Below are 18,336 nucleotides of genomic sequence, written 5' to 3' on the forward strand. Positions count from 1 at the left end.
AGTAAAGGCAACGAAATGCAGTTAGCATCTAACCAGAAGTGCTTAAGTAGCGAATAAAACTGATGGGTATATACAATATATACACACAATGATATATGTTTATGATATCAATCTATATGTTTGTATTTACAGAGTTCACAGATATGTAAAGGATATATAAAAGTCTTTGCAACCAAGATAAATATATAAACAGGCTGTAACTATGGTGCTGAATTTCCTACGGGAATCAATAGAGGCTATTTTTGCAGTTTTTAACTATGTGAATGTTTTAACTATACAATAATGATAAAACATGGTAAAAATGTGCAAAGTATGGAAAGCAGTGCAAATAACCGGATGTAAATAGTGCAAATAACAGATGTAAATAGTGCAAATAACAGATGTAAATAGTGCAATTATTGTAACAGATAAACACAGCCTATGTCATATAAATGCTTTATTATTTTTTAATTACAAATTCTCTTCTCTCGTGGATAGTGTTGGGTCTTTCTCTTCTGGTCACGTGCTTTGTACATTAAATTCCACAGCAGGCACCCACAACTGAGAGATGTTGTATTAAACTTTAATTGGTTAGAGGTTCATTTCTGCACACATCCACCTCCTATTACATTCAGAGTACTGAAAGTACTGCTGCTAATTTCATTAAAACCTAAATTACATTACATCTGTGCCCGCCAACATTAATAAACACCAACTTCAGACATTAAGAACAGATCATTTCTCTTATTATACACAAGGAATAGTTAATCCAGCATATTTCCAGCTCTGGTTTTGTCTCACAAGCACAATATTGTCCTTCTATAATGCCAACAGATTATGGAATGCACCAATAAAGTGGCTGAGTGCCTTAAAACATTGCCAATTTATCACTTATATACACATACTTCCAAAAAAGGTGTGTAAAAAGGTCGGGAAAGCATGAATTGGTCCGTTTTTTTTAATTAAAAGTGGAAATTTAGGGAAGCGGAGCAGCATAAAAGTGAGGAGCGTCCTCTGGGTCAGCGCCCGTAGCACGCCTCCCGGTAGGACGTGGCGTTGACGATGCCGAACATGTCCCTCCTGACAAAAGACAGGAAGTTCTCCAGAGGGCAGAGGGGCTGGCCGGCGTGGCGGTCATGTGACCGACAGAAGGCGGTGTGAAACGTCACGTCCTCGCCGTTGTAGAGGATCCTGATGAACAGCCCCCCGCCCTTCCCCTTCGACCTCTCGCCCGTGCTGGAGCTCTTCTTCGTCTGTTTCGGACTCCTCCACAGTTCAAACACCACCCTCGCTGCGAACCGTGGAAAGGAGGCCTCCGTCAGCCCGAGGGCGCTCAGCAGCGGCGAGATGGTGATGTCGTGTCCCGAGGCCAGGCTGAAGACCTCCTCCCTCCTGGCGCCCTCCCTGGAGGCGCGCTCCATCTTAGTGGCGGTCTGGTTGAGGTAGGGGTGCATGGCCAAGGTGGCGTATTTGCGGTAAAGCCCGACTCTGCTGCGGTCCAGATCGTCGTCCCGCTGCTGCCGGCGGATCACGGCAAACTGCTCCATCGTCAGACACTTCCCGGCGTTCCCGCCCCCCGCGGAAGCGCACGGGAAGGGGAGCCCGTGGCAGAGGTGGCACAGCAGGGAGTCGATGGGGTTGGCGGCCCGCAGGTGGCGCGTGAGCACGCCCACGGTCCGCGCCATGTCGGCGTACGTCTTCTCCAGCTCCCTGTCGGCCACCCTGAGCCGGTACTGCCTCCTCTGCTCCTCCTCCAGGTATCGGTTCCGGGCCGGACAGTCGCACGCCGCGCCGCAGAACAAGGTGCTCCACTGGTGCCGCACGCTCACCCTCCCCCAGTCGAAGTCCGGCAGGAAGCCGTAGAGAAAGGCCAGCCCGCTCTGGACGGTGCGGCTCCGGCTGGTGGTCTCCACCCCCAGCTGGTGGGGCGACCAATCAGAAGGGAGAACGCTGTGGTGCCTGTAGGCCTGGCGGAGGAGCTGCCCGTTGTGGAGGTGCTGCACCACACCTGTGGACAACAGAGGCGGGTCAGGACTGTGCGAGAGCGGGCCGCCTTCACGGGCGTCAGCGGCGGCTCACCTGTCTGGGTGAGCTCTCCCACCTCACAGGAACTGTGGTTTGGGATGCGGGGAACAGAGTTGAGCGGGGCTTCCCATTTAGCGCGCCCCCCCAGCCCCATGTGGCTGATATAGGAGGTCAGCAGAGGGTGGGATGGACTCCTGTGACACAATTTATGGAGAAAATATTCAGGTTGGACTGGAGACAACAAACAACGGCACAGCCACATTAATCAGGCCGCTAAATTAAGTCACTGCGTCATCTTTGATGTTTTATTTGTTACGTCATTCGTCCCAAAGAATAAATGTGCCGGCAGTTCCGCCACTGACCGCCAAGTGTCGCCCCAACACACCGCTGTGGGAGGAAATGTGGGGAAAATGGTGCAATAAAAACACAAATTGCTGCTTCTGGACACACGCACGAGCATAAATACGCACAAACAAAGATGAAGGGATGAGGCAGCCAGAGAGGCAGTCAGTGATTTCATAGATTAGAGATGAATAAAGATCACAATTTAATACAGAAAATCTGCGGGGTCGCGGCTCAGCTCACTCAGATTAAAGGCTTGTGCGCGCGCGCACACACGCAGTTTCCATAGTGATAGTGGACAAATTTAAGAACGTGGCAAACACACACACGTTTCCTCCCAAAATATGGAAACCAAGCCACATTTCAGAGCTTCGCACAATGAGCCAACATTTCCTCTCCTTCAGGAAACTCTTCCGGCTGCTGGTTGGTCTCCATTCCTGCCGCCCACCCATGGCTCCCGCTGCTCCGTCGTCAGCAGATTAGCTCACCGAGGGGGGAATTTGGGGAAATCTACATTTAATTGGCTGCACTGAGAGACTGGATGAGGACACAAAGAGTCAGACAGACTGGCTATTAGGCTGATTGTTGCTAACTGAAAAATATTGAGTCCAATTACATTAAGCAGGGATTATCATCACTGGATGGGGGGGGGGAGATTAGCAGGAGGCAGGAAGGGATAGAAAGAGGAGTAATGGGGGGATGGGGGGGGGGGGGGTAAACAGTAAAACTGAGGGAGAGAGTAAACAGACGAATGCAGCAGGATAAAGAGACTGTGGCGGCTGCAGCCAGAAGGAAGGAAACGAGATTCTGCTTGATGGGGAGATCTGAGCTCAACTAACCGCAGACGGAGACAGCGGGTCGGCACTGCTGGTGCCAGCGCACGTGCGCACGCACACGCACGCTCATCCCTGCCTGCGCTAACAGGAGTGCACTAATATGGGGCAGCGCGTTCAGACTCAGCAGGCCTGCGAAAACAAACCCTCCCAAACTATAAATAACCCGCAGACCGCGCGCAGCCCGGCTGTGGGTCCGGTGCACGGCGGCGCTCCTGAACCAGACACCTTCAAATTACATTTCTCTTAATTAAGTGCGCTGCCCCACTTTCAGCTCAAGTTCAGGGATCAGGGGTTCTGAAAACTCCAATGAGCAGACGGTCAAAGCTCGGCTGCCCTCCGACAGAAGCACAGCGGCCTGGGCCGGCGCCAGATTACAGCCCCGCCTCCTCCCTCCAGATGTGCACAGCCACCGGGCGCAACGCCAGCGCGCAGCTGCACAGCCTGACGGGGGCGGACGGCGAGTTTGGGCCGAGCCAACGAGGACTGTGTGAGCCGTCTGCATACAGAGTTAATTCCACGCGTTGGCTTTTCCAACTTCCTGTTGACACGTCTTCCAAAGCCGGCTGAACCGGAGGAAGGAGGAGGAAGGAGGAGGAAGGAGGAGGAAGGAGGAGGAAGGAGGAGGAAGGAGACGCCGGCTTCCTCCTGCCTCATGATGCAAACGGCCACGCTGGCGTGACTGAGATGAACACGCCAGCGCGCACCAGGAAGTAAACTGGGCCTGTTTAGGGTTGGAGAACCCTGCAGAACCAGGACGCAGAGCCAAATTCGGTGGTTCTGCAGGAGGTCGACGGCGTTTTCAGGAGTGTTGAAGATGTCGGAACGCCGCCGGGATTCATCGAAACGCGGCGCGTTTACCTGCTGGCGGACAGGGTGCAGTCGATGGCGGGCCGCTTGGTCTTGGGGATGGTGTAGAGGGGGTAGCGGTCGCCGTGGCGGATCATCACCTGGACCGACAGCAGCCGGTAGTCTGCTGGACTGTGACCTGGGGGAGGAGACCTTCATCAGACCTTCATCAGACCTTCATCAGACGGGCTCCATCCTCGATGGGGGAGCGAGCTGTCTCACCCTCCCAGGCCTGCTCGCTGCCGTTGGGGGTGTTGCAGTAGCTGTAAGGGTCCCTGGCAGAGTTGGGGCCGGGGGGGTGGGTTTCTGGGAACACCCTCTTCCGGCTCTTGGCCAGCTCCGCACCTTCCTGGACATCCAGTTGTCTCTCCGTGGAAGCGGTGGGGGTGAGGTTCACTGTGAAGAGAAAGACCTCGGGGTCAGGTGAGGGTTCACAAACCCCCCCCCAAAAACAAGGCCGATCGTTTCAGGACGCAAAATAAAACCAGACAATGAAAGAAATCCCGCAGCTGGAATTCATCTCCATGTCAACAGCTCCTCACACAAAGTTTCCCCACCGCTGACACAGAGTTGCCTAGAAACCAGCAACCTGTGAGTCTCTGGGGGGGGGGGGGGGGGCAACGGTCCAAAGAGAGCAGAGGGCTGGAAGAGCCATTCACAAACGCACAATTCACAGGAAAAGTGGGTTTTTTCAGCAGCAAACACGGACACAGACTGCAACTATTCCAGGAAAATAACAATTAAAACTCCTCCAGATACATTTATTTGCTTTGGGATATTTGTGTGTGCAGATTCCCAACTGCTAATATATCTGAAATTCCTTCACCAGCACTCACTATTAAAACTCCTGCGTGTTTATTTAGGCACCAGGAACATTAAGCCTCATTTACCAAACAGCATCCAGGGATCGGTTCAGGTCCGGTCCTGCCCGGACACCTGGACACAAACCTCAGGAGAAAGAAAGAATTCCCGCATGAACTCACCACAGATCAGGAGGAGCAGGAGCAACCGGAGCCGTGCGCTCGCTGCCGAGACCATTTTGAGACTCGAGGTCCGGCCGCTCACACTGGAGCTCATTCACTGACACATCGGGTCCACCTCTACCGAGTCTGTGCTGCAAACTTTTGCCGCCTCCCACCCACAGCAACGTGCACGCACACACGTGCACGCCCGTCCGGAGGCCGGAGCATTCAGCCACCGACACAATGAGGCTTTTGTGGGCGCACAGCAGCACCAGCCAAGCCTCCGCGGAGGCTGCAGCAGGTTGGTCCACGGTGACGCGAGTGCGGTTCGGTTCTGAAGCAACTTCAGAGGGTAGAGAACCGCCGGACGCCGGTTTGGCACCGACCCGGTTCAGAGGCGGAGAACCCAGCCAGCCGGCGCGTCTGTGTTTGCACAGCTGTGCCATTCTGAAGGGGACCGGTACGACTGCTCCAAAGCCCGGAACCGTCACAGCAGCCAGAACCATGCACCAACACAGTCAGCACATAAACACAGGCGCTGTTGCTAGGCAACAAGGCTTGTTCACCGGTGGGTACCTGAGCTGATACCCGAGTGGGTTATTTACGCTGTAGGAACGGTGCAGATGGAACCAGTGCTGCGGACAGCAGCCATTGGTCAGCTCGGATCACATGATGGCGAAGCAGCCAGATCCGACTGGTTTTACTGGAATTATGAAGCTTTGTTTTCATGGATGCTGGGAGCAAGCTCAGGCGTTACAGACCCCACCCCGCGTAGAAATGAAGTTTTTCCACTCTGACCCATCGGGCCTGCCCCGGCCGAGGGGACGCGACAGGCAGCAGGAATGTGAGGAATGCAAGAAGGATCTGAGCGGCGCTCCAGAGATCATCTACTGAACTGGCTCTGCTTCTCTCCTGCACAAATCTGGAACTAGTTTCCATTGTGCTGCGGGTTTTGGTTCCCTTTCCTGTGTAAACGTCCCCGCTGACGCTTCCGGGACCTCTGACGCCATGTTGCTGCCGTCTGGCTCTTAATCTCCGGGGGAGACGCGCCCCCCTCCTTTATCACTACCTGTCTCTTATCTCTGCAGGTGGAATTAGAATTCTAGTTCTGACCCCACGACCTGATGGGAGACAAACAGGCTGAGCTGGAAACGCAGCAACAGAAGATCCGAGAGGTAAAGAGGAACAACAGACGCTGCCCATGTTTTAAACATGAGACCTTCATCCACGGTAACGGCTCAAATCCTCCTCGGCTGAATTAATAATGACGGCAGCTTTGCTCTGAAAGTACGGCGCCAAGAACAAAGCTTCTTATTTTAGAAGGGCATCAGAGGTCAGCTGGGTCACGGCGCGACGCCGTCGCCGTGGCGACCTTCTCTACCCCGGAGCGTTTCCAGCGGGAGATCGGATGAAAGCGTCGCTTCCTGTGCGCGTTTTCCGTAACCTGCGCGGCGTTTTCTCCTTCGCCTGATGTTTCTCCAGCGGTGCGTGCGGATGAGCGCCAGGGGGAGGCGGCTAAATGCCATTCCTTGAAATTCATCCCACGATACAGGTCCCCCCCCCCCCTGTTCGAGCTCTTGGAGACGGTTTTCCCTTCAACATAGAGGAGACGTTAGCGCACTCACGGAACTGGAGGCTCAGGCTGACGAAGGCCAGCGTGACCCCCCCCGCCAGCAGCAGGAGGAGGAAGCGGTTCCGACCCAGCATCTCGTCAAGTCCTTGGACGGCGTCCTTTTCTATCAGCCATCCTCGCAGCCTGGAAAGGACATGGAGAAACCAGCCATCAGTCAGCGGGTCGGTGTGGAGTGGAGCAGGTTGGATACCCTTGGGGGGGCTGTATAACAGGGAGGTGTACGCAGCAGTGCGAGTGCGCGTTCATTCCTGTGGTGTGCGCGCAGCTCTTCCAGCCGGTAAATATACAGCTTGGAGAAGGTGGGGGGGCTGGAAAGAACGCACAAGCACGGAGGACACTCCAGTAAATGCAGCCCTGCAGCAAGCACCCTGTCATTAGGCAGTTTAAAATACTCTCAGTCCGGGGGGGTCGTGCCGAGGATCAACCCGGGGGAACTCCAACGACGTTTTCGGGAAGAAGTGCGCGAGAATGTCCGTCCTGGAAGCGCTGACCTGGAGCTCTGGAACGCGTAAAACTCGGCTTTGTCTCTCCTTTGTGCCTCCAGGCTGCCCTGAGATCTTAGATTTACATGCAAAACGAAGCAAAACTGCCACATTGGAGCGTAGCTTGGAAGGCACAAAGTAGACATTACTAACCACGACTCTGCTAGTTAACTCAAGGCTAGTGGGCTAATCAGCTAGCTAATTACCCTAAGATTAACATGCGAGAACACAAAGCTGGGTTGATTATTCGGTGGTGGGAAGGTGAATGCATACTTCCAGTCACTGAACTCGGGGAGTAACGATGATGTGTAACGTAGCTTTGTGGAACTACCACTCCATGAAATTTAAATGCCCCCCTTTTCCGGCTGGAGACCACCGCCGCCGGTGCAGGGTTCTGGACAAACGCACGTCAGTCCCGGTCCTATTTGTGGTTTCTTACCCGCAACAGGTCCGAGTGTGAGAGCCGCAGAACCAGAGAGACACTTGGATCCAGCGCTCCGGCTTTGGCTGCACCGACTGTGGACAAAAGCAGGATCGCGCCGCAGAACGTCCGCGAGTTGGACGCGACGCGCAGCGACGTTTCCGGTTAGTGCCTTCAAAATAAAAGCGATTGGCGGCACTGCCACGACGAGAGAAGCCCCCGACTGCAGCATGCTGCTTTGTTTAAGAATTAAGGGTGAATGGTGGCATGTAACCATAATAAAGCTAGTTTTTTAAGTATAAACCTGAAAATTATTTGAACATCAGTGCAGCTTAGTGAAGTCTAGAAGTTGCTTGCTGAGATGAATGTGTAGCTGCATCACAATCGTGTGTTCGCCTTTATTTTAAAAGTTCAGCGCCGTTGTTGCTGCGGGTTTGTGGGGGGATCCGAGTCCGCTCAGCTGATCCAACACTCCCGACCTCGCTGCTCCATCTACTGGACCCGCCACAGAAACGCACGTCGCAATTCTGCAAACATCCCTCTGAACATCTACTTCCTCGTGCTTGTTGGGTGCTGCACGCCGCGTTGCGTAACATCGATTTAGTTGGTGCGTTTAGAAACTTGAACTATTCCAAAGGCGATCAAAATAATTATTATGGGAAATTGTTCGTACCTGCTGTATTTTCCCGGCCTACAGTGACGGTGGAACTTTAAATGAAACAGTGGAACTCTAAAATGTCAATTATTTGGGTGTTGCGTAAGATTCTGGTTGCTTTGTGGGCGTTGAGCCACCCCTGGTCATTATTTCATGAATTTACATGGGAAAAGAGCGGCATAAATTGCATCGCCTGGTTTTCCATGACTGCGGAGTCCTGCTGTGCAGAAGTCTGGTGTTGCTGTTAATGAGTGTCATCCTGCTGCTGCACCCCCCCCCCCCCCCCCCCCCCCTCACACAGTGAGAAAACTGCAGAGTTTACACCTGATTTAGCCTCAAACAGAGAACATGCGGAGGAAATTCAAGTTCCTTCAACAGTGTCAGTAAAACACCCCGTATCTCGGGGTTAAAAGGGGCTCAGGTCAAGGTGGAGGTCTATGACAAATGCTTAGAAAGTGCTTTTTATGGGTGATGGTGAGGCATAACCAGTTAACCAGTTAACCAGTTAATGGGAAGAGACGTAGAGAACGTCTCTAGAAGAAATCCACCTCGGCCATTCGGTCCAATCTTGGAAAGAGTGAAGTTGCCACAGAAGCCTCCCTGATGTGGTTAATACCCCGCTGGTCTCCAAACCAACCCCGCCGCGTCCATACTCGCTGTCGGCTTATCTGACTGGTAACACGGGGAAGGAACCTCAAGAAAACGGGCCCAAAGTGAAGCTAGGAGCCAGTCGGGTAACTGGGACTCCCGGAGGGGTGTGTGTGTGTGTGTGTGGGCGGGGGGGGGATTGGGGGGGGTGATCAAAGGTCTGTTGAGTTTGTTGAAGGAAGTGGGTTAACTGATTAACCTCAGTGATGACGTGGCGTCGCCTTCAAACGCCATCAAAAACATTATTATTCCTTCAAGTTAAGGGTCATTTCAGGCGGTGCGCCTCGTGTTTTTGGGCGTATGAAGGTGCTTCACTGACTTCCTGTTAGCAGGGGTGAAGATGTTTCATTCGGGGATTAAAGGTCTTAGAATGGAAGGTCATGATGGGGTTTACAGGTCTCTGCTGCAGTAATCTCTGAGGGTACGCCGGTCACATGAGCGAGGCTGCCGAACGTGCTACCACTTAGCCTCAGCACTCTGACAGGAGTCATGGGACGGGGATGAGGTGGATGATTGTGGTCTGTCTGTCTGTCTGTCTGTCTGCCTGCCTGCCTGTCTGTCTGTCTGTCTGTCTGTCTGTCTGTCTGTCTGTCTGTTCTTGTACGTGCAGTGTAAAAGGACCAAAATATGCATTCTACTAGCAGACTGAGGGAGCTTTAGGGAGGCGAGGACATCTTGGCTGAACCTCAGATCTTAAAGGGACTGCTTGAGTATTTTTAATGTTGAAGCTAAAATTAGGGGTGAGGTTAGGGTGAGGTTAGGGTGAGGTTAAGGGTTAGGGTTAGGTTGATGGGATGATTACGGTTTGTGTTACGGTTTTGTTTGACAGACAACATCAGTTCTATATTTGCGTTAGCACTGAAGATAATCTTATTTCCAAAAAAGGAAAACCATCTTGCACAAGTGTGGTGAAAAGCCATAAACTATATGCAAACGTGACTTATAAACATGTACAAACATGGAACCATTCAGCTTTTACGCACGTGCAAGTCACAATAAACATGAACACACACATCTATGCCTTCTCTGAACCACAATGTCCCCCAGAAATAACCGTCAACTTTGGTCAAACGTGGCTTTCCATGTTTTTCGTGACCTCAGCTCTTAAAGCCAAAGCAAACAGCAAACATCCAAACTAAAAACACAGCAAGGTCACGAGCACCGGACCTGTGGGTAACGCAGTCATGAGGAAACCATGTCAATTCAGCCGTCCAAATCATTTTACTGCAATCTAAAATTCAAAGCAATAATCAGCTGTCCAAGCATTCCAGCACATACAGAAATCTCTGCTTTCCCTCTAGCAGTCAGTCAGCAAGAGCATGATTACATGACAATCTCTGGCACGTGATCTGGGGCTGGGCAGACTACGCCTGTAATTATAAAATTAAGAAGCGTATGGTTTTTTTCTTTATGCAGATCCTCAGTTTCTGTCTTTCACATCTATCTTCCTCTCCAAGTCCAGTGTGGACTACAGTGTGTACACAATACAAGCGTGTGAACATTTAGGACCAAGGGCGAGGCTGCCCTGCACTCTGCTGCATATCTGCCCAACTTATTAGTTATGTAAAATCAGATGCAAGTAGAAGCAGGATAATCAAGGATTAAAAGGATTATTACAAGATGGGGCCTGCGCTAATCTGCATCCCTGATTTTACACGTAATAATACAAAACTGCAATGCTGGATTAAGGTGGCTGTAAGATAAAATATGTTATATCTTAATGCATTTAGAAATGTAGGGTGGCGGTTTCAACGAATCTCAATTGGCCTAAAAAATCAATCAAAGTCCTCTTTTTTGTCATTGTCTACTGCAGCAGTTGAACAGAATCCTAATTTTTCAATGTACAGCCTAAATGTCAACAGTATTGAAGCCAGTAGATCACGAAAAAGCCTGATGGAGAGCAGATTTCTGTCGGTTTCAGTGTTGGAAACTAAAAATTTCCTGTTCACCGAGAGCCTGGGGGCTGTCACGTGACAGAGGCGGGCCCTAAGGACGCCACCAGCCAATCAGCGAGCACTAGAAGCTCTGCCACCAGCCAATCAGCGATCACTACAAGCTGCCACCAGCCAATCAGCGACCACTCGGGGCTCTGGTTCTCGTCACGACGATAAACATTAGGATCCGACCCGGGAGACTCTCAGAGGACCGCGCACGGCAACGGCAGCCCCGGCCTGGCTTTAGTCACGTTTATTGCAAGAAATGAGTTGTACGCCATTGTTGAATGTATGCATGTTATGGCGACGCTTTCGACAGAAGGAACCGTAAAGCTCTTTCTCTGACAACGACCTTTCTTACCCTTTAGCTTCGTAAGCTAGCCGAGTTAGCTCTTACGTATCCTCGCCTCCACGCAGCTGACCTCGGCTACAACAGAGGTACCGAGCGTTGCTCGCTCGCTAGCTCGGGAGCCTTTTCCCTTTGGTGTTTTTGTCCTTTTTTTGACGTTGTGTCTCATTGTCCCAGTGTGGTGCCCCGCGGACGCTTCCCGAATATGAGACATCATGAGTAAAAGAGACACTATGGTTCATCTGTTAGCCGGAGGGTGAGTTATACTTAATGTCATCTTACGTAGAGGTAAGGAAGTTAGCAAAATGCTAACAGTTGTGGCTAGCTAGTATGGGATCAAGTTGAGTGTGTTTATTCCCTTTTGGGATCTGGTTGGTAAATGAATCTCGGTGTGGGAAGGAATGCCAGTTACGGCTAACTTATTTAGACAACGGGTGTGGGACCGACCAAAGCTGCAGCTTTGGGGGGGCATGCACCACAACAACCGTGTAGCCGAGCACCTCCGTACCGCCTTTAATATCCACCGTTGGCTGCACCCACGCACGTTTGCACCGTCCGGTGCGGGTGCACGGGCCAGATTGGCCTGGCCTGTGGCATTATTCCTTGACAAAGAATTGAGGGACACCAACAGTTGACACAGAAATCAGTGTTTCCCAATGAGCTCCGGGACTGATGCAACACCCAGAACGTGATCTGGGATCTGCTGGGATCTTTCACGCCGGTGTGTGTGTTCTTTCAGTGAGATTAGCCACGTGGCTTTTTATTGGAATTTTTAGAAAGATTGTTTTCATGATTCGGTTGCACGGAAATGGAATGCGGTCCTATTTCTTGCAACATTCGGGTTGTCTTGGTGCGTGTCTGCATGCGTGAGCACATATTCACTATTGTTCAGGGACAAACACGCAGTTCCACAGTGGCCACCTCTTATCTGTCACCTGCGTGGTGCCAACAGCTGCCCTACTCATGGCTTTACTAATGCACAGGTATTTGTGGTCATTGTAGCATTCTCATTTTTCAACCTATGGGACAATGCATAGATCCGTGTCTCTGGAATGTGCTGAGGTGCTGAACGGACACAAAGCATTCCTGACCGGCTATTTACTCTGCATCATGCCAGGGATTGTTAACATTCCCCAAACTGCATCATTGGCACTTCCTTATCGTGCTTGTTGCCAGCAGGACCGTATGTTCTGTTCTCTGGCATCTTGGTTGCTGCGTCACCATTAACGTCTCCTCCTCTTGCCTTCCTGCCAGATGTGGAGGGACAGTCGGAGCCATATTGACTTGTCCGCTGGAGGTGGTGAAGACACGTCTGCAGTCATCTTCCCTCAGCTTCTACGTGTCCGGGGTTCATCTCAGCACCGTCAACGGCACCAGCGTGGCCCGCATGTCTCCACCCGGTCCCCTGCACTTCCTCAAGTGGGTCTTTGTTACAGTAATATAGATTTCCATCTCAAAAAGCACAAGTATACAGCCATGATTAGGTAACACTCTTTATTCCAAACCTTCTCAGTAACATCTATAACCAGCATCCACAAATATTGGACATCAATATTAGGACACGACACGGTGTTTACAAGAGTAGCACTTTGGTTAAAACACTCCAAACAATACACAAGTGTGGTGTTCTGCCTCCCCGATGGCATCAGCGGTGCACAAACGGGGGGGTGATGTACATTATCTAACTCCAGTCATGCCTCAGGGTCAGGGGTCAGGGTTCATTCTAAATCTCTGTGTCCTTTCTGGCGTCTTGTGTGTCGTCCACAGGTTAATACTGGAGAAGGAGGGACCTCGTTCTCTCTTCAGAGGCTTGGGACCAAATTTGATCGGTGTAGCACCTTCCAGGTTAGCACATCCCATCACGCTTCCGGGGACGAGAACAGACGCCCCACTTGTTTGTTTTAATCCGTAGCATTTTTATCTCGTTTAAAGATATTAGCAGTAACGCCCAGGCCTGAGGTCATGTGGTGTGTTACAAGGGACGGTGTTGTTCTGTAAACACCACAGGACTTGTTCAGGTAACTGGGGTGACCCAGAAGGGTTGAAGGCTCCAGGTTGTTTAGATTCCACTCAGCTGTGTAACCTTCTCAGCTCCCTGCTCATCACAACATGGCAACACCAGCAGCTTCAGGAGAAAAGGTCCTTTCATACCTTGTAAATCCCATTACAGGCTTCGCTGTTTGTGCCGCTACGTTTACGCGCCACCATCATTATTGCCTGTCATTTTTGGAGGGAGCCGGGGGCTAATGGCTGTGAGCTGTGCCTAATGTTCCGTCTAACTGGTGGCAGTGCTGAGCAGGTGTGGAGTGTTTTGTTAGGCTCTTAGACCAGCCAGAGCTGAATGAAGAGGAAGGCAAGGCAGTCACTGGACGTGGACACAGACGCGCGTAAACCTCTGAGCGTTCATTTAAATCGTGTCTTATTAATGAATGAATTTAAACGGAGTGTTTGGAGATGCGTTTTCTTGCTCTGGTAGCTTGTAAAACATTGAATTAGTTTTGAAAGTTAACACCTGCGGGGTGGGGAGGTACTCCGGATATGCAAATATACGCGCTAACGCGTGGAAAAAAAGTGACTTTTTGCATCATATCTCGTCTTTAACAGTCTCTGCAGACGTGTCTAAAACGTAACCTTCCTTTTCTGTCCCCCCCGCCACAAAGAGCCATCTACTTTGCTGCTTACTCCACCGCCAAAGAGAAGCTCAACGGTGTGCTGGAACCTGACTCCACACAGGTACACATGGTGTCGGCTGGAATGGCAGGTAACTACCGTCCATCAGCACCATGTTTACGCCTTCACCTGTTGAGCGGGGATCCCTCTCGTGCTGGGGGGTGGACCCACTCTTGGGTCACCAGACCAGTGGGGCTGATTGAACATAAAGGGTGGATTCTTCTGGTGTCTCCTCGTCTCCCTGTGCTTTGCTGGAACTGGTGGAGTTGAACTTTAGCGCTAAGACTCAGGCACAACCTTCGTTTTACCCCAATTTGTGTCTCAACGTAGCTCAGCCGTCTTTAACCTGGTCCCCTGCTCTAATATTGCAGCACCACCACATGCGTCTGTGGGTTCCTGTGTAAATATACCGTGACTGATTCCACCATTTTAAGCACACCCCAACCACGCAGGGCTATCAAGGTGTGCATTATGTTCTGCAGACTGACGGGGTGGTGAACCGGCCCCCATGTTGGACACGGTGACCACAGCACAGCTCGGCATCAGCTGCTGCCGCGGCTAAAACGGCTCCTTGCTCCCCCCACCCCCGCGCTGATGCTGGCTAAACTTTGCTCCCACTTGCGTAACACAGCCCTGAACTGGATGTGATATGTCTGATTGTCATTTCTTTGTGCATCAGGGGTTTCTGAATTGATCAAACTCCAGCTTTTTCTGTCCCTCCTGCTGTTTTGGTGGAGGATGGTGGGGAGATGGTGGGTTACACCCGCGGGGATGGGGAGTTTATTGGTTGCATGCTGGTCACATTGCTACACACAAGCCTGTGTCTGTTTTAGGCTTTAACTCTACCGTAGCTCTCCTCTCGCAAGGCCATGAGACCCCCCCACCACCAGGGGTCTCTAGCTGCATCTGTGAGGAGTTACTTGGGTCTGCGTGAGTACTCATCACAGATCTGTGCTTCCTTTTTGTTTCTGGTTCTTATATTTCTGTCTGTGTGCACCGCTCCCTCGTCTTGTAGGTAATTTCATGAAGAGGTTTTTAACTCTTAACTGCATGACATTTACACCATTCAGTTTCCATCCTGCTAGCACGCATCGTCTACAGAGATTAGCTCTCAGTTACTCTGCTTTCTCTGTGTCTACACGAAGAGTTAAAGCTAGTTCACCCCAATGAAATCAGCCTGTAAGATGTACTCAGTGCTTTTTAGAGTTTTAATGTGTTGGTGGGATTTAGTACCACAGCAACTTGCTAAAGCTGTTCCTGGATGTTGGACGCGATTTAATCCTGGAGGCCGTCTTTCCCTCCGCAGGTTTCACAGCCATCACGACCACCAACCCCATATGGCTCATAAAGACCCGCCTCCAGCTGGATGCCAGGTGACCTGACGTGTTATCGGTCCCGTTAATGTCAACTCCAGCGACAAACCAAGTTGTTTAAGTCGTTTCTCTCGTCCCAAGGAATCGAGGCGAGCGACGGATGAGCGCGCTTGATTGCATGCGCCGGGTTTATCGGCGGGAGGGCCTGCGCGGGTTCTACAGGGGGATGTCGGCGTCCTACGCCGGCATCTCAGAGACTGTCATTCACTTTGTCATCTACGAAAGCATCAAACGGCGCCTGCTGGAGGCCAAGATGCCGCAGAACATGGAGGAGGAGGAGGAGGTGCCCAAAGTCGCGTCGGACTTCGTAGGGATGATGCTCGCTGCTGCCACCTCCAAGACCTGCGCCACAACGGTTGCTTATCCACACGGTGAGCGCACCTAATGTAGCGCATTTATGCTAGGTGGCTACTCTTCCTTAACCTTTGGCTTTCGACCTTGCAGAAGTAATCCGAACCAGGTTACGTGAGGAGGGGACCAAGTACAAGTCCTTCTTCCAGACTCTAAGAACAGTGCCCAAAGAGGAGGGCTACGCAGCCCTGTACCGTGGTCTGACCACCCACCTGGTGCGACAGATCCCCAACACTGCCATCACCATGTGCACCTACGAGCTGGTGGTCTATCTACTGAGTGGTTAACGCGTCCCCGCCCTGACTGCACACGTAACCCTTCCCTTGTTCGGAGACCAGCACAAGAAACGGATGCGCGCCAGCGGGCGACCCTTCTGTCCAGAAGACATCAGACAGGAAGGCAGATTTGTTTTCCAGTCAAAGGATCTGGCAGAGAAAGGAGGTTTCGCAGGAGTCGGGTTTATTAGTAGTTATTTTAATTCCATCCTCTTCTCTCCTAGGTTATATGTGTGTTTTATCTGGTAGCTCAGACAACACAGATTCCAGTGTTTCCTGCCTCTAACAAAACTAATGAAAGATAACGGTGAATCCAGTCTTTGTTGACCTTTTGGAGCGTCTTGTTAGCATGATCTCAGAACCACGGTGGAGTCCTGGTTCAGGTAGGACAAATGGGAAGATGGGAGTGGACCTATGGGGACGTGCCTTTTTGTGACACTGTGACGCTGATGAAAACGCACAATGGCTGCAGGCGTGTTGGAGCGAGCCACGCGGGGCGGATTCCCCTCGGTCCGATCCGAATCCTGCTGGCTCAGTACGAGTCTACATACTGAATTCCATTGCACTTTAACCATGTGTGGGAGAGGGTGAGGTTGGACTGAGCGTAACTAAACCGTAAAGTATAGCGAAGAGTAACTTGACTAAAAACCAAAAAGTCTAACACTGAAGCAGTTTGAGGATTAAAAGTAAAGATGATCCAGTTGGATGTATAGAAAAACTCAGTGTGAGATAATGCTCATAGTTGGGGGCGTTCCTCCTTCGTGGCTTCTCTTAAATTCCAGACTGAGGGTGAGGAAAGTCCTCTCAGTTTTTTTAATCTGGATCATTTTATAGTTGAGCCAGTGTGTGAAGAACCGCCTGGAACGTGTTCCTAAGTGCACACCAGTATAACGACAGACCCTTCCCTTGGTTTCCTCCTGTTGTTTTCAGGTCAAACTGTGTTTTAGCCTTTTAAAAATGCCGTGAGACTGTTTGTAACCGGGGTGTTTGCCCCCCCCCCCCCCCCCCCCCCCCTTACAAACTTCTCTGTCCTGGTGCAGATGTTAAAGACTTGACCGCCGTTGGTGTCGTCATCCTGTTTACCCTGGGAAACGCTAACGTCTCACAGCAGACGATAACCAGCCTGTGCCCCCGCCCCCCCCCCCCGGCCTTTCCCAACGCTCTACCTTATCACGCTGCTCTTACAGCACCGGGCCACTCTTGAGCGGTCAGCCCGGCGCGTCTGAGCACGCACTCCCAGGATATGCAATTGCAGCTCAGTTTCCCTGGATGATCGAATGACCCTTTGACCTTCCGGTCACATGCATTCCCCCCCCTGCATCTTTTCCGCCCACCTCGTTGCGCCGTCTGCCAGTAAATGTGTTCGCTTGGATAAATGATCGTCGTCATTCATGGCAACTGGAGCGTCAAGAGACGGCTATGCATTCAGAAGAACAGTGTTTTTACTCCTCTGCATAACCTGTTGCCTTCTCCCAGCGCCCGTTTCGTCGCGTCAGACCTTCCTGTAAGACGCTGCTTTCTCTTTATTCCTGTTTTTGTATGACAATAAAATGGACAGAGTGCAAATAAGGGGTTTCCTAAATCCATGAGTCTGAGGACCTAAACACTAGATCAAGCACAGTAATAGATTACACGCTGCTGATCAGTCGTTTGAGGAGGAAATGTGATGTGTGGATTGTGTGGCCACAAGGTGGAGCTGTTGGTCCTCATTCACAGCTGCTGGAGGCCTCCGACAGCCCATAACCACCACGTCATGGAAAGAAAGACACGTGACGTTTAAGGTTTGCCTTATAAACTCGTGTGGTGTGAAATGAGTGATGACAAGAAAAAAACCCCACAAAAGTTCCCCAAATCACAGTTCATTCTCTGGCCTCCCGAGTCAGACGCAATTTATTTTGTGTCAGTCTGAAAGGGAGGAATGTGCTCCCCAAACAGTCTGTGCAGCCTGCCAGCAGCACCGCTCTGCTGGAGTAATACAAACGGGCCCGCAGTGCTGCTCCAGCTCCACTCTTAATGAGCACAGTTGCACAGCGAGGGGACGATCAGCCTGTGAGGAGAGAGAGGAAACGTTGCTCCTCTGCTGTCTGACAGGGATTTGCACCCCAGTTTAATCCTGAATAAAGGCAGTTTTAAGTCTTTCCACAAGAACGTTTGCATCTGTCGCGTCTTCAGACCTCTGCAGCCATTTCGCACGACCCCTTTAGCTCCCAACGGGTCTGGACTGACCCGGCTTTGCGTCTTGTCTCCCGTCATCACGCGGTCCGGTCAGCTGGAGGCCCCACGACTGCCTCCAGGCGTGCGTGAGCGTGTGAAGGTCTAAGGTCCTGCACAGGGACATGTGTGCAGCTTTTCCTGTCTAAACACGCATGAGAAAGGATCCAGCATCCCTCTGGGGGCAGAGGAGAAATGGTTCGAATCCTAAACCAGGAGGACACCCGACGGTGGCTCGGGGAGCTGAGGGACGGAGAGCGAAGGCCAGTCCCAGCCAAGTCCCCTCTGAGGGGAAGGAGAGCTCGTGGGAATCCAGACGCATTGTTTGACTCGTCCTTCAATAA

At 51.5% G+C, this 18,336-nt stretch overlaps 2 protein-coding genes across 7 annotated transcripts; one reads left to right on the forward strand and one right to left on the reverse strand.

Annotated features, from left to right (window-relative positions):
- Positions 1-424: 424 nt before the first annotated feature.
- On the reverse strand, positions 425-7,670 carry pxylp1 (2-phosphoxylose phosphatase 1). 2 transcript variants are annotated; one of them, XM_003968748.3, is made up of 6 exons: positions 7,545-7,670; positions 6,616-6,746; positions 4,251-4,424; positions 4,041-4,167; positions 2,059-2,198; positions 425-1,987 (listed from the first exon to the last, which is right to left on the reverse strand). In XM_003968748.3, exons 2-6 carry the CDS (start codon positions 6,695-6,697, stop codon positions 999-1,001), a joined length of 1,512 nt encoding a protein of 503 aa, XP_003968797.2. In that variant the 5' UTR covers positions 6,698-6,746; positions 7,545-7,670; the 3' UTR covers positions 425-998. The 2 variants fall into 2 exon arrangements, with proteins under 2 accessions (XP_003968797.2, XP_011607068.2); XM_011608766.2 differs by lacking the exons at positions 6,616-6,746; positions 7,545-7,670 and adding an exon at positions 5,012-5,155.
- Positions 7,671-10,912: 3,242 nt separating this feature from the next.
- LOC101069528 (solute carrier family 25 member 36-A-like) lies at positions 10,913-17,350 on the forward strand. 5 transcript variants are annotated; one of them, XM_011608763.2, is made up of 9 exons: positions 10,913-11,052; positions 11,132-11,201; positions 11,290-11,368; positions 12,367-12,531; positions 12,880-12,957; positions 13,773-13,873; positions 15,089-15,155; positions 15,237-15,526; positions 15,600-17,350. In XM_011608763.2, exons 3-9 carry the CDS (start codon positions 11,328-11,330, stop codon positions 15,791-15,793), a joined length of 936 nt encoding a protein of 311 aa, XP_011607065.1. In that variant the 5' UTR covers positions 10,913-11,052; positions 11,132-11,201; positions 11,290-11,327; the 3' UTR covers positions 15,794-17,350. The 5 variants fall into 5 exon arrangements, with proteins under 5 accessions (XP_011607065.1, XP_029700352.1, XP_011607066.1 ...); XM_029844492.1 differs by having other exon boundaries at positions 10,913-11,035; positions 11,132-11,196; positions 11,287-11,368; XM_011608764.2 differs by having other exon boundaries at positions 10,914-11,035.
- Positions 17,351-18,336: the final 986 nt, after the last annotated feature.

The sequence above is a fragment of the Takifugu rubripes genome, chromosome 11, assembly GCF_901000725.2.
Source record: "Takifugu rubripes chromosome 11, fTakRub1.2, whole genome shotgun sequence".
Classification (NCBI taxonomy): domain Eukaryota; kingdom Metazoa; phylum Chordata; class Actinopteri; order Tetraodontiformes; family Tetraodontidae; genus Takifugu; species Takifugu rubripes.